General features: G+C 39.5%; 1 protein-coding gene across 1 annotated transcript in view; it reads left to right on the top strand.

Moving 5' to 3' along the window:
• The window catches only part of slc2a15a (solute carrier family 2 member 15a), a 74,486-nt gene that overhangs the window by 9,990 nt on the left and 48,413 nt on the right, over positions 1-16,083 (top strand). Inside the window, exons 2-3 of the mRNA XM_028795910.2 lie at positions 10,197-10,295; positions 10,744-10,904. Coding sequence (XP_028651743.1) covers positions 10,197-10,295; positions 10,744-10,904 — 260 coding nt within the window. The remainder of the gene's footprint in view (positions 1-10,196; positions 10,296-10,743; positions 10,905-16,083) is intronic.

Raw genomic sequence — 16,083 nt, 5'->3', positions numbered from 1 at the left:
GGCTGCGCTGTAGAGTTGCTACACAATCACTGGGCCCAGTCCTCCCAACTTCATGCGCATTTGTGTACTTCCAGAGGCCAATCCATTTTCAAAGTCCATACGTAGCTCATCTTCTTTTGAGTCCTCCAGTTGATTCAATAATGAAACTGCATCAGTTGTTTTTCTTGTCTTAAAACCAAGAAATGCTCAGCTAATTACATCTCGAATGGTTCTGGCAGATGAGCACGACTATTTTTATACAACTGTTTTTGTCAATGCGGTCCTAGTAAACTGGTTAATATGCAATTTAAAGTTTTGGACAGAGTCCAGGATTACACCTAAATTTTTTTACTTCTGCCTCGACTTTTAGTTGTAAGAGATCAAGTTTATTCCTAATACTTTCACTGTTTCCATTTTTATGACTAAGAATATGACTAATGTTTCAGTTTTTTTCCTTATTTTGCCTGAGAAAAGTATCACTCATCCATTTGGAAATACAAGAAAGACATTGCCTCAAAGAGTCTAGAGCATCCGGGTCATTGGGTGCTACAGATAAGTAAAGCTGTGTTTCATCTGCAGAGCTGTGGTACTTCACCTTGTGTTTTGAGATAATCTGGCCTAATGAGTGCAAGTAGATTGAAAATAAAAGTGGGCCTAGAATAGATGTTTGTGATTGTCCGGTGTGTTGACCGGTGATAAGGTTCACTCTTTGACTGTGGGAAGAAGTCTTAAAAGATATGGTCTTGTTGCATGTATTGCAGCTAAAATATCGTTTGTGCAGAAAGGCAAGAAAGCAGAAGAAATGGCAGTATCTGAAGAATACAAAGCATGGAGTGACAACCAATGTCAGAAAGTCTTCTAGAGTGATGAGACCAAATGTGAAATGTTTGATTCACAAAGACACCGATTAAGTCAGAAGAATAAAACCGTCTGCTTTTAGCACAAAAGTCGCCTGAAACACACTGCAAGCACAATTTAGACCTTGGAGTGGAAGTCAATAGATGAAGAAACCATCTGGAATCACTTGGACAGGGAGAAGAATAAACAGCAGTCAAAGGAAAAGTTATGGCAAATTTTGGAAGAAGACAAAAGTGCTTGAAGAATTAGACAGCAGTGGACTGCCTGCTATAATCCCTACAATGTGTTGAGCCCTAACATAACCTAGTTTGGTGTTCAGGATGAAACTTTGTGACTTTTCCTACTTTCCCCTCAACTAACAAACAGTAAAAAAAAAAATTACCCGCACCATGATTTGTGCAGCTTCTAAAATATTTTTCCTTGCCACGTCTTTTGAGTCCGTTTTGACCTACTATTGACATTAATGGATGTCTCCATTGTATTTGGAGTCATTTGTTTGTTTGTTTACATTCCATACAGAAATTTCAAGGGTTTTACATAAATGTCCAAACTTTACAATAAGGGGGAAAAAAACCCAAATGTCATATTTTTTGTACAACAGCTCCACATTTTGAACACTGCCATGTCCTTTGGGTCAATTTTGAACCACAATAAACTTAAGTGGATTTTACCTTCAATTTAGGGTAAGTGATACCTTGAGATACGAGTTTAATTCGTTCCGTGACCGAGCTTGTAAGTCAAAATATCTTATCTCAAAACAATTTTCCCCATTGAATGAATTGAAATGTCATTAATCTGTTCCGAACCCCCAAAAAAACACTACAATGTTTTTGTTACATGTTTTTAAATAAGAAAAATGTACTTATAAATAATGAATATTGTATAAAAAATACAATACAATAGAATGTACTGCAATAAACTGGTTTTATTAAGTACAGTACAGTACAATGTATAATGTACAGCATTTACCTGATCAAACGAGTTGAACATGCTGACGGAGGTGGTGGAGAAAGGCTGAACTGAATGTTATTCACTGATTTTTGCCCTTTTCGCCCGCAACTTCCTCACTTTCATCTACAGGGGTTTTCGAAAAATACCTGTCCAATGAGATCTGTTTCATCCTCCCCTTTCAGAATGTTTCTAAAATGCGTCATGCAAGTGTCATTAAATAGCACAGTCGCGCCCAGTTGAAACTTTTTCTGTGTGTTTCTTTTGAATAAAGTCTGAAAGTTTCTCCCACATTCCCAACATTTCCTTTATCTCACTTGTGGAGATAACTTCCTCCGCCTCCTCGTTGTCACTTATTTCTTGCAAAACCTCCATGTGCTGCTGCGTCTGTAGCTCCTTTAGCTCCTCTGTTGTCAGTTCCTCAAAGTGCTCCTCGATGAGCTCATTGACGTCACCTTCGTCCATGTCCATGTCCATGCCCATGGTCTTGCCGAGGGATACAATCTCCTCCACCACTGCCGCTTCGGATTCAAGTCTTTCAAATTCCGTTTCAGACACAACCTCAGGCCACAGCTTCTTCCATGCAGAGGTCAATGTCTCTTTGTAACACCCTGCCAGGCCAAATTGATAATTCTGAGGCATATCACAATGTTATAGTGGTCCTTCCAGAACTCTCGAAGGGTGAGGTTTGTGCTCTCTGTCATCTCAAAGCAGCGGCGGAACAGGTGCTTGGTGAAGAGTTTTTTAAAATTAGAAATCACCTACTGGTCCATGGGCTGCAGGATAGGGGTGGTGTTAGGTGGAATGTAGAGAACCTTTATAAACCTGAACTCTTCAAGGATGTCATCTTCAAGGTTAGGTGGGTGAGCAGGCGCATTGTCCAGGATGAGAAGGGCTTGCAGAGGTAGGTTATTTTCCTGGAGATATTTTTTAACGTCAGGACCAAAGACCAAATTCACCCACTCCACAAAGAACTGCCTGGTGACCCACGCCCTTGGGTTTGCCCTCCACATAACCTTCAGTCTTTCTTTCATAATCTTTTGTGACTTAAAGGCTCTGGGGTTTTCTGAATGATAAACAAGCAGTGGCTTAATCTTGCAGTTGCCGCTCGCATTGGCGCACAGTGCGAGGGTTAGCCTGTCCTTCATGGGTTTGTGGCCAGGCATCCTCTTCTGCTCTGCTGTTATATAAGTCCTCCTTGGCATCTTCTTCCAGAAGAGTCCTGTCTCATCACAATTGAAGACTTGCTGGGGGATGTATCCTTCGGCCACTATCATTCCTGCAAAAGTTTTGAGGTAATCCTCAGCTGTCTTTATATCCGCGCTCGCTGCCTCACCATGCCTGACTGGTTCCCAGTTCCTCTTTTTTAAAATTCTCGAACCAGCCCCAACTGGCTTTAAACAGCTCGCCCGATGCCTCGTCTGTCGAAGTGCCTGGGGTCTGCTGCTGCAAATCAGCATAAATCACTCGTGCCTTCTCGCAGATTATAGCCTCTATCACGGTATCTCCTGCGAGGTGCTTCTCCGTCAACCACACAATCAGCAGCTTCTCCATATTTTCATGGATAGATGTCCGCTGCTTAGAAATGATTTTAACTCCCTTGGCTGGCGTTATAGCCTTTATAGACTCCTTCTGCTTCAGTATGGTGCAGATTGTAGAAGTGCTACGCTCGTACTGCTTCGCCAAATTGACTACACGCACACCTTGCTCATGTTTTTCTATAATTTCTTTCTTTAATTCAATGTACATCATCCACTTCTTCTTCTCTGCACTGTCCATCGCACTCACTTTCTTCGGACCCATAGTTGGAAAAACAAAGCTTTGCAAAATAACTGCGAGCACAACACTGAAGTTTCCACTGCGAGCTAACTGCTTAAAGTGAACGAGTGAGTCACGGGATGTTGGGGCGTTCACTGTGGCGAGCTGCACGTACGTACTAGCGGTGGGGGGGGGGGGGGGGGGGGTATCTGAAGCTGGCTCGTAACCCAAATTTTAGCTCTCAACTCAAAGCAAAAAATCGGCCAAGAGACTGCACGTATCTCAAAAAACTTGTTAGTTGGGACACTCGTAAGTCAAGGTATCACTGTATTTTGATAATTTACGATCCATAAAACCATCCTAAATGTCATCTGTTCTAAAAGTTAGAATCCTCAGTACTACAAGGACAATTTGGTCAGTCGATACCAAATAGGTTTTGGGGTGAACACTCTGACGTCTAGGGCACCTAAAAAGGGATGTCAGATTTGTGTCAAATAAGTCCCATAAAGTACAGCATTGAATCAGCATTTGAAGATGATGTAAGAGTTAAAAACATGAGATCTTTTGGGTTGATATTTGCCATGGGTATTAATCTAATGTCATGTTCTATCTTCATGAGCGAAGAAGCATGTAATGCCCAAAAGTCAAAGTCTGATGATAAGATAAACATCATATGGTTCTGATTTCTATATTTACGAGCTGTTTAAGTTTCTTAAGACAGCGGGTGTCCATTTAAAGTGCTGTCGGTTGTGTCTCCAATGTTGTATGTTGCACTGGATAAAGGCATCGGTCAGTGGAGCTGCTTATTCTTGAACATGCGGTACTTGGTTATCCATTAGTACATATACCTGCTTTTGTTAATGGCCACTTCAAAACACAATTTTACAGGAATCTGTATTTTTTCTTAAACTGAAACCATTTTTTTGTTTTGTCTTTTGTAATTTCAAAAAGGTTACCAAATGAATGCCTTTAAATCTTAATACTTAAGAATTTTTACTTGAAGCACAATGTGAAGCCACACATCCCCTCTCAGCTCCTGAATTCGCTGGCAGGAGATAGCAGACTTCATGTTTTGATATTTCACGCACTGTTAACTGATGGCACTCCTTCTAAATCACACTTTACTGGACTACAATACGAGCGGGAAGAGGAAAATGAAATGCCTCTTGATGAGCTGAGAGCAAGTGGCATCATGTTAGGAAGAGGAGTTCACAAATGTGAGTGCAGCATAAGCACTTTAGCTCTAAAGAGAGTGAGGTGCCAACCCAACATTGCCCACACTGGTCTTCATGACACCACTTGTCAGCAAATAATCTGATGACAAAAGAGAACTGTCTGCTGTCTAATGACAAACGGCATGGCATTAAAACACGGCTAAATCAATCAAAACAAATTCTAGTCTTGAGCCTAATTTCTAATGTCAACTGTCTGCCTTTTTGATGGAATTCAAGTTAAAATGGAGGAGGATTCATAATTTTACTAAATTTTGTACAAGAAATTGAAGACTAAACCTTTGGTACCTAGTTGTCAGGTGCAGAATAAAACCATACAAGTCTCTTGAACCTGCTTAAGCCAATTATCGCCTAAAGGGGTGAGCACACCAAGTGCTCATTCTGACCTCTCGGGCACTGCCCAGTGGTCTTATCTTTAGGTGGTGTTGTGTGCAGTTATATCAAGGATATCAGTGCATTGTAGTGTTATCTTATTTATTTTTAATTCTGATTAGCAGCCTCATTATTTGCTGAGAGACATGTCTTGTAATGTCCACAGAGCTGCACAGTGGAGCAGTGGTTTGTGCTGCTGCATCACCATTCCACTCATATGTATTAACATATCCTTCCATTCCCTGTAACCGTGTGGACTTTGCACGCTCTCTCTGTGTCTTTGTAGGTTTTTACTATTGTCCCCAATGAGGAATCTCTCCAGGTCTCACTAATCTCCATTTCATGTCCTCGTACAGTAAATAGAGGTTGGCTATGAACATGGTCTCCATAGCCGTAGATTGCCCAGTGGAGCAATGGGGAAGCTTCTCTCCAACCAACTGTGGTTGGAAGGGCATCACATCTCATAGTGACTGGCACACTTATCTGTCAGCCTTCTGGGTGCAGAATCAGCTGGCGGGGGAGCGCATGTAGGAAGGAGGTGGCCAAGCTGAGTGAGCGAGGAGTTTAATTACTGAGTGACATGACGCCCTCCCAACTGCAGTGTACAAGTCACAAACCTGCTTGTTGAGCTGTTCGGGAAGACGTTCAGTTGGCTAAACTCCAGTTTACTGACCTGAAGATCCCCAGTTTGTTGTCAGCCTTCCCATGTGAGGAGAAGATATGGTGAAGGATGGACCCCAAGTGATCCATTCACAAGTGTGCTGTCCAGGTTCCTCCCCATCCCAAAGACAATTTGTTTAGGTTAACTGTGAATGTCTGTGGATGTTCGAATTCGTGTGTGTGACTCACTTTTAGGGTCTTGCCTTGTGCCCAATGTGGTGCCCTGTGTGCTTATTTGGGGGGAAATGGATATAGGGTGGTTATACATTAAGGCACTATAAAGAGCAAGCAGGAGAGTAAAGTATAAGATATGGTGATGCTAATTTTGAAAGTTGTTAAAATTGATTGTCCTGTTTGTTTTGCCGAGTTCTTTACCCATTTAATTCAAATTGGGGTCCACAGACCAGCAGTTGGCAGGTCAGCCCGAGGGTCACACAAACATCCCAGTGTTGTTGGTCAGGTTGCCGTCTTTGGCCAGGTGGAAACTCTGCTATACAAATTGATTTATAATTATTATTATTGTTATATACAGGGTACTATGGGCTGTTCTTTGTAACTCTTTATTTTCTATCCTATCAAAGGGTTATTGGAACAAAAATGTTTAAGGCTGGATGCTCTCCTGAGGCAAACCTCCTTTAATTTGCTTTTTACAACTCAAAAGAGGTCCAGAAATGAATCCTTTGGTGCTGAGGGGAAACGTGTGGAGTTAAAGGGAGCTGCTGCTTTGCAGTAAGGAGACTGTGGAAGATTGTGGGTTCGCTTCCCGGTTCCTCCTTGTGTGGATAGCGTTTTGAGTACTGAGAAAAGCGCTATATAAATGTAATGAATTATTATATTATTATAAGATGACTAGGTGAGAAGGCGCACCAAAATGAAGGTGGCGTGGATGAGTCCATAAAAGTCACTCTTGGAAGTGGTGTCTGATGACGCAAAATTAAAAAAAAAGATTATGGGGGGTACTAACCTGGATAAACCCAGAAAATGGCTATTAAACCAGTACTGATTTTTGAGTTCATGAGCTGCCAGGTTCCACAATGCCCGTTTGCTGATGGTATGAATGTGGAGGTCTCTTCCACATGTTCTCAGATGCTTGCGGGCAGCTGTCTTCTCCAATGATCACATTCTTCACATGGCCTTTCTCACTCAGAAGTACAAGATGGTTCTTTTTGTCACCCAAAATGTCACAGGAAGCCTGGCCTTTCAGTCGAAGCCGGTGAATTGTGAAGAATATGCTTGCATGGTCCTTGTGCTAAATTGTGATTCTCAATCAAGGCACTTAAAGAGCAGCGGGCAGGTCATAAGACCCCGAGAATGCATATGGGAAGGCAGAAATTAATTTGCAATGGAGTCTCACGTGTGCTGGTGTCTAAATGAGGAGCAGTGTCTAACTGTTTACTGGAATGCTCAGTGCCCAAAGATAAGCTTGTCTCCCTGTAAGCAGGGTGGTGGAAAAAACATACATTTAGCTGCTTGTTTTAATTTAAATAACATGCACAAGCCTGGCATTTAGCATCAAGGCCGGAGGATGGGATTCAGTGGCTTCAGGAGGCTCCCAGCATTTACTCACGTGCTACATACAGTATGATATTAAGAAGATCAGCTGAGGGAAGGCCATAGTGTATTTAAGATCTCATTTTTAAAAAAATAAATAAAGGTGTTCGATCACTTTAGGTAAATTTTCTTCTGTCTTAAAGATTACCACATTGGAAGCCCCCAATTTATGACACTGTGAATGGTGGTGTTTTATCTTGAATCCTGTACTTTAATACAGGCGCTTTATAGTGCCCCACGTCTACAGTTTTACCTATTAGGAAATAGACTTAGTAGTTTGGCCCAAGCAGACCAAACAGTTGTCTTCACACCTGGGCCCGTATTCTCCTATCAAGCATCTCAGAATTTCTTCCAGGAATTGCACTGCAAGTCACACTATGATTAAAAACTAGACCTCCCTCAGAGTAGAACATGAAAAGTAGTTACAAACTGTCATACTCCCAGTCCCAGAGAAGAGTAGGGACAATGTTAAATGAGAATTAATGACGTCACGATTTTATGGCAACCCTTGCTGCATATTAACACTTGCGATGACATTTTGGAGTTTTCTGATGATAACTCTGAGGCTACACCACAAAGATGATGATGAGGATAATTATTGTTAATGATCTTCAAAGTAGAAGAAGGAAAACATAATAAGACACTAAGATGCACATAATTGATAATAATAACAAACACGGAGATAGAAAGACAGAGACACAGACACTGAATGAAAGTTAAGACTGATAACAGGCATGTTTATTTAAAAATGAACACAGTGGAGAATCCTTGGGTAAGCTGGGTTTGCTTTGTGTCAAATGAGCGTTGGCCCATAGAGTTCCAAATGAGGCCCATTACTTGTGTTGTGAGGGAGCGCCAGTTATGGCACTGTGGCCATGTGGCACGATTCCCTGAAGGTCATCCGGCTTGCAGGATCCTCAGAGTTGAGGACCCGAGTGGCTGGACCAGGCCAAGGGTACTCCCATGTAACACCTGGCTGTGGCAGATAGATGGTCATTTCTGGAGGATGGGACTGGACCACGTATCTGCCTGGGTGGTTGCTAATTGGGATCCCGAGTTGCTTTGTTGTGTGGTGGGTGTGGCAACACGTTGTACCAGTGCATGCTTCCCAACCTGACCTCATCAGATCCGCAGCTGTACTTCTAGAAGAATCGCATCCCCGCTGTTATGGCATACAGGAAACACCATGTAAAGTAACTAAAAGTTATTTGCCATGGCTACTCTTGCACTGTTACTGAAGGTGCATTCATTCTAGTGCTCCTGAGCGTCTTCCATTGTGGCGTGCCGTGGCCCTCTCTGTGTTACCCTATTATCTTCTGCAACACTTTATTTATTCAGTGACCTGGGAGACTGCTTCTGCCTTGTTGAACCTTCTTGGCTTGTAAAGAGTAACATGAGTGTACCAGGGATCGTGGAATGCAGAACTCGGAGTACCTGTGTGACATTTTGCTGTCAATAACCAACCAACCCCACTTATCTTCAGAGTAATATTCTGGCTATTTACAGTACAGTTTGCCCCCTTGACCACTGTGTGTTGATACTGTGATATTGCTTGCAGTTCATTTATGCATGCTCAGTTACAGTGGGAGCAACGATCTTTATGTGTGATGCATGCATGTGAAATTCGATAAATACTTAAGTCCTCACTATTACAAAGCTGCATTTTCCCTTTGGCCAAAAAACATAACATTACTAACTCTTTAATTTCAGCTGGCAGCACATGGCTCCCCTGCATAGATGAGTCGATTATGTAACATACAAGAATATTATTATTATTATAGAAGGATATAATAATGTTATATCCTTAAGTTAGGACCGCTCATAAGCTCTCCCAAATCCTAACTTAAGAAAACTGATAAAATGCTTTTACTTCTACTGCTAAGAGTACAACCAAATTTGTATCACTTTAAGATTTTTGACCCAGTTGGGTCTGTTTTTCTACTCTGAAATGCTTGATACATACGGGCACTGAGCTACACATGTGCCAATAGCCAAAGCAGGTGCCCATTTACAGTATGACTTTCTAGTGCACTTTTTAGTGAAAGCAGCCCCTTCTCAGCCATTAAAAAAAGTATGGCGGTCCTCCACACCAGGTGCTTTTTAAACAATAATATTAAATCAACATTACTATAAAGCAAAATTAATAAAAACATAGTAAAAGCAAGCAGGAAATGAGCAGTCTTATTAAAAACTTCTGTAAGAATAAAAATGACGGAAGATGAGCCTTGTATGGGGGCGTATATACTTCAGACTTCTCCTCAGTCCACAGAGGTCTCTTTCTCTTGCTGATTTCTTTGGGAATGCAGACATCTTGTCTAGTGACAACCTTCTTTCTCCTATTCTTATGGCTTATTTTCATGCATCCCACTTTACCCATAGATTTAGCAATTTTCTTAAGATTACTGTCATATTGGCATTACATCTAATTTTCTTTCCCAAGTTAATGTAACTTCTGATCCTAATTACCCCAGGGGAAAAAAAATTCCAACATTTTTTTAAAAACCTTTTTTTTCGATTATAAAAGAAACAAGGTTGAAATAAATAAAGATGCAGAGTTTAAATTTAAAAAATATATACTATATATATATATAATATATATATATATATACTATATATATATATATATATATATATATATATATATATAGTCATTTAAGAGATAAGAGCAAATATTTCACTTTAAGGGTTTGAACTCTAGCATTCCTGCTGTTCTGTCCAATTCATGTCTTCATGCAGCCAAGCGTTGTGAATGAACTCCCTGTGAAAGCCATTGTATGGAGTAAAATATTCTTTTTCCTTTCTTTGATTTTTTTTTCTTTTTCTTTTGCCCCCCTACAGCACCTCACTCCTTCCCTCCTGGCAGTCGCTCTCATCACCTCTTTTGGCTCCTCCATGCTCTATGGATACAACTTGGCAGTTGTAAACTCTCCAGCAGAGGTACAAGAGGGAGCTCCATTTGGACTTCATTCTTTGCTACTTTAATTTATGGGATGTGTAATATTTGTTATGTGTGTGGTTTTTATCCTTAAAGTCTTTTATATACTGCCCTTCACAGTTATCCTCCTTTTTACTTTCTTAGCAGATACAGAGGTTTAAGATGGAATGTGAATTCTTTATTGATTTGAGTTTGTTTGAATTTCTGTTGTTTTAATTGTATAAACTCTCAATACTTTAAGTACTTGGGTTAGATTTTGCACTGATTGTTATTTTTGTTTCAATTCAGTATTTTTATGTATAGAAGAATTGGAAAAGAAAGTCTGTCCCCTAATATGTGTGTAAATAGATCCATAAGAGTACATTTTTGTCACCTTTGCAAAACTGCTATTCATTCAAATGTTGCAATTGTGTGATCGTTCTAATGCCTTCCCCTCTGTTCTTTCTTTAGTATATTAAGGCCTTCTACAACCACACGTGGGTGATACGTAACAACACGAGTCCATCCAAGGACTCCCTCATACTGATGTATTCACTGACAGTGTCTGTATTTGCCATCGGAGGACTCATTGGCTCACTGTTAGTGGGGACACTTGTGACGCGGCTGGGCAGGTAATCAAACTGGGATGAAGACATAGCACTATTGGTTGGGGTTTGAAATATCTGAGCCAGCTTAGCCATGTCCAGTAAAGAGTTTATCATTGATTGATTGACAGACCCCATTTGCCTTAGCACTTTTGTAACTCCAGTATTTCTTTCCTATGGTGTGATTTTAATTGACCCCATCTGCATTAAGTTTAGTTCAGGAGGTGTCTTTAAAGATTAGGTAATAGTGGTAGGGTGTTGTACAATGTTAGCTATTATGGATACAATGAGAAGTCAAGCAAAATGACACCCTTTATTGGATAACTGAACAGATTATAATATGTAGCTTTCAAGGCAACTCTCGCCCCTTCTTCAGGCTGTTTGTAATACAAAAACTGGAGTTCCATGTGTTTATATAGACACGAGGTCATAGACAACATTGGAAAACCTTTAAGGGGGTCATCTTAAATGTAAAAAATTAATAGACCTCTCTAGCCTAAGATATATTTAGCTGCTGAATTTTAGAAGGAGAGGAGAACAATGTATAGTCAAGAGCTTTTGATAAGATAACTGTTCAAAAGAGTCTTTTGAAGTTTTTAATGAATTTTTCATACAATGTGGATCTGTAGTCAGGTTGCCTGGATCAGTCAGAGAGATGTAAACAATCCTCCTATCTTGTCATAAAACTGTTGTCTCTATTTAAACAGGTTTGTAATGTGTTAAATTTTAGCATGAGTGTAACTTCCCACTCCTTTTCCCTCTTGCTGTGTCTTGAAGTTGCCCATAAGCACTGTGACTTTAAAGTCCTCCTCATAGTGTCCATTGCTGCTGAAATGATTTCCTACAGGAACATCCCTGTTGTCCTGCTTAATGTGGAACCTGTGTAAATTCATTCTTCGGCGATTGTCCAGTTTCTCCTGCACAGAATGCAGTGTTGGGACATTTTATGCACAGAATTAGGTAGACCATATTGGATGGTCTTCAGGAAAATGATCCCTTAAAGAAATGTTCTAGTCGGAAGTGTGGTATACTGTAACTACACAATCTGTATCATAAATCCAAGCACACATTTTACATCTTTTCTGTTGGTTCACTCAGGGAGCTTTGGACAATTAGTTGATACAGGTTTGGTGGTTGTCTGTATGCCAGGAGGGGAGATTCTGGGAATACATCTGTCAGCTTTTCATCTTTATTTAGTATTGGCGGAAGTTCTTTTATAATTTTTCAAAGTGTTTCAAGATGTGGGTTATAGGTGACAAAGGAGGATGCAGTTCTTGTTGTTCTTGTTTTTAAATTCCAGAAGATTGTCTCTGGTTATGGCAGTAGCTCTTCTTAATTTGAGTGTTTGTTGTTTTGGAAGTATATCCTTGCCTAATGAAGTGTTGTCTAAGCTCTTGAAGTTGTTTCTCCCAGTCTGTCAGATCTGAGCAAATATGTTTGTAATGTATTGCTTGGCTGAAAATGACGGAGCACCTGGAGTGGAAGCTATCCCTTCTCAGGTATGTATGTCTGTCTGTCTGTCTGTTAGTTTGTGAAAAAACAAAGTTACAAGGGCGTGTTGTCTTTCAGGTGAACAGTGGTGTCAAGGAAGCCGACTTCTGTTTTTGAGTAGTTAAGCTTCAGCTTTATGTTGGGGTAGAATTATATTCATTATGAAAATGGAGGAAGGCCTTCTCACTAGCAGTCCACATTATGAAGATGTCATCTATGTAACGGAGATACAAAATTGGTTTTAAGATGCACGTTGACATAAAATCCTCCTCCAATTTTGCCATAAAATAGTTTTGCGTAATGAGGTGCAAACCGACAGCCCATTGCAGTCCCCATTTGTTGCAAGTAGAAGTCCTGTCCAAATTTATAATAAAATTTATCATTTGCATAACTGACTCCATGGCTAAATCACATTCTTTAAGGTACTTTTCACATGCCAGTATGCCGTCATCATGGGGGAAATTCGTATAAAGTGCCTCAATATCCATTATGGACAATCTGGAATATGAAAACAAGGACAACAAGAACCACATCCCTCTTCTTGTTATCTATAACCCACATCTTGAAGCTCTTCGAAAAATTATAAAAGAACTTCAGCCAATACTACATAATGAAGAAACGCTGAGAGATATATTCCCAGAATCTCCCTTCCTGGCATACAGATAACCACCAGACCTGCAACAACTAATTGTCCAAATTGTCCTGGGTGAACGAACATATAATGGTACATCTCTCTGTCTAAAGGAATGATGTAAAATGTGTGCTCACATTTATAATACAGATTGTGTAGTTATACCACACAGCCAGCAAGAACATCTCATTAAGGGATCATTTTCCTGCAGATCATCCAATTTGGTCTACCTAATTCTGTGCATGAAATGTCCCAACACTGCACTCTATGTGGGAGAAACTGGACAAACACTCTGCCAAAGAATGAACTTACACAATTTCCACATTAAGAATGGTAAAAGAGATGTGTCTGTAGGAAATCATTTCAGCAGCAGTAGACATGGTGAGAAGGACTTTAAAGTCACTGTGCTTATGGGCAACTTCAAGACACAACAAGAGAGAAAGGAATGGGAAGTTACACTGATGCTAAAATTTAACACATTACAAAATAGTTTAAATAGAGACAAGAGTTTCATGACCAGATATGAGGATTGTTTACATCTCTCTTACTGATCCAGACAACCTGACTACAGATCCACATTGTATAGAAAACAAAAAAAATCTATAAAAGACTTTGCTGGACAGTTATCTTATCAAAAGATTTTGACTATACATTGTTCACCTCTCCTTCTAAAATTCAGCAACTAAATATATCTTAGGCTAGAGAGATCTATTAATTTTTTACATTTAGAATGACCCCCTTAAAGGTTTTCCAATGCTGTCTCTGTCCTTACATTCATATAAACACAGGGAACTTCAGTTTCTGTATTATAAACTTCCAGAAAAAGGGGCCAGAGTTGCCTCAGAAGCTTGCATATTGTAATCTGTTCAATTAGTCGATAAAAAGGTGTAATTTTGCTTGACTTTTCATTACATTAGATAAACTTTATTAATTTCAAGGGAAAATTTAGAATAATACAACAACAGAAACATAAAAAACAAAGATACTGACACACAGGACAAATAATACAACCAATAAATCAGTTAATGAACAATGCATATTGCGCAGAAATTGTAAAATTAACTTAGAGTATCAGCATTTAGTTTGGGACATTGGGAGGAAGCATTGAATTGCCTGATAGCAGCAGACTAAAAAGGTCCTTCTTAGCACAAGAACAAATATTAACTAAGAAAAACAGAAATGATTTTATAAAGAAGAAGGTACCTGTAGCACATCATACCCCATGCCATTTTCAGACCCTGAGCAGGGTCACAAGGAGAAAGTGCTATATAAAAATGTCATTTATAGTCTTGTGTTATGGCTTTAATTCAGTGTAACTAATCCCATTCTTCTTTACACTTTGCATAAAATAAATGCATCTAGGTATTAAAGATCATAATAAAATAAGTATTTAGGCAAAATTCAACATTAGAGATGGCTGCAAATTTTACAAAAACGTTAAGGAAATGTAAATTAAGCTGCATTGAGTCAAAAGAAAGGGTCCATTTAGCTTTGGGTGGGCATTTCTGGAATTTGTTGGATAAAGAAGCACAGAGAATTGATTGGACATTTTAGGTATTCTCGATGACATTCTGACTATTTTTAACGAGACATCTTGTTTGTGTGAGAAAGAGAGAGAGAGAGACGCATAACTTACTACTAAATTCATGGGAATATCTAATTCAGTTAATGGTAACATTTTAGTTTAGGTGCTATAAAAATACATTGATTATACACTCTTAGTTGACAAGACCTTAAAAACACTTCTTTGAGTCCTCATAACACTTATAAATCATCAGTAAAGTGTTTATTCATCTGTGCAATGTGGCCTGCTAACAAGATTTCACTTTGGAGTGGTCAGAGGTGGATTTACTGAGAAACATTTCTCTTGATGTTACTTATTTAGTGAATTCTTCATATTAATAAGTAATTTTACCATCATATCAATATGCCACACTGCACAGAGAGAAATCTAGGGATGTTTTATAAATGATATGAAGAATGGTGGCTCTGTGGCTAAGGATCTGCGCTGGTATCTTGAAGGTTGCTGGTTGAAATCCTGTTACTGCCAGAAGAGTTCCTACTCCGTTAGACCCTTGAGCAAAGCCCTGAAAATTTCTCCAGGGACACTGCACAATGGCTGACCCTACGCTCTCACACCCTAAGGTCATGCAAAAAGACATTTTCCCCTCAAGGATTAATATATCAAAAGAAGCCTTTATTAAGGTCTTCTGGCAATGTTGTTGATCTGCCATCATTTTGTGCTTATCATGGAGAACTTTGTTATTGTCCATGAGAATGTGATTTGATTTTTTGGAAAAATATTTCAAGTGAAAGTGGTTGGAAATAAATTATTTATTTTTTAAATTTCAAACCATTTTTTATTTTTTTAATTAAAAAAAACAAATCATAATAGCAAACCACACCCCAAGTCAAACTGAAATAACATAGCAAGTTCAAGAGTATGTCCAGACGAAACACCATGACACTCCTTACTTAACCGCCCCATGTAACAATGATCTGGACTTTGGTGTTTATTTTTATTAGTTTATTTATTGATTTATTTTACAGACTTTTCATTGGCTTTGAGTGTGCAAGGCAGGAGTACACCCTGGACAGGGATGCCAGTCTGTCACAGAGTAAACACACACACACTTTAACGTTGCCAGTCCACCTTTAAACTATGGAAGGAATCCCACGCAGACAGCAGAACATGCAGACTTTACAGAGGAACGACCCTGACACAAACCCTAGCCACCTTACTGCGAGGCAGCTGTGCTACCACTGCACCACCATGCTGCCCTAGGATGTTTTTGATGATATTCATTTTGAAATATGCCTTGCTGAGGTTCTGTTTTGTTTTTTATTATTAACGCCACCATTGTTTGCCATTTTTATGCTGGATCGCCAGGCTGTTGCTAGACGAGACATCTGGGTGTGTGTGATGTGTGTAATTATCATGACAGTATTTAAGTCAGCATCATACACTCCTTTACTGTCCCAGTTTGTGACTAATTCAAAACTTTAAAATTCTAATGTCATTGTTGTTAAAGATGTCTCTGGTTATGAATAATTTTCTGTTCTTTAACTTTGATTTTCTTGTGT

Source organism: Erpetoichthys calabaricus, chromosome 2 (genome assembly GCF_900747795.2).
Source record: "Erpetoichthys calabaricus chromosome 2, fErpCal1.3, whole genome shotgun sequence".
Taxonomy (NCBI): Eukaryota; Metazoa; Chordata; class Cladistia; order Polypteriformes; family Polypteridae; genus Erpetoichthys; species Erpetoichthys calabaricus.
This window is presented reverse-complemented; position numbering and strand designations above follow the sequence as displayed.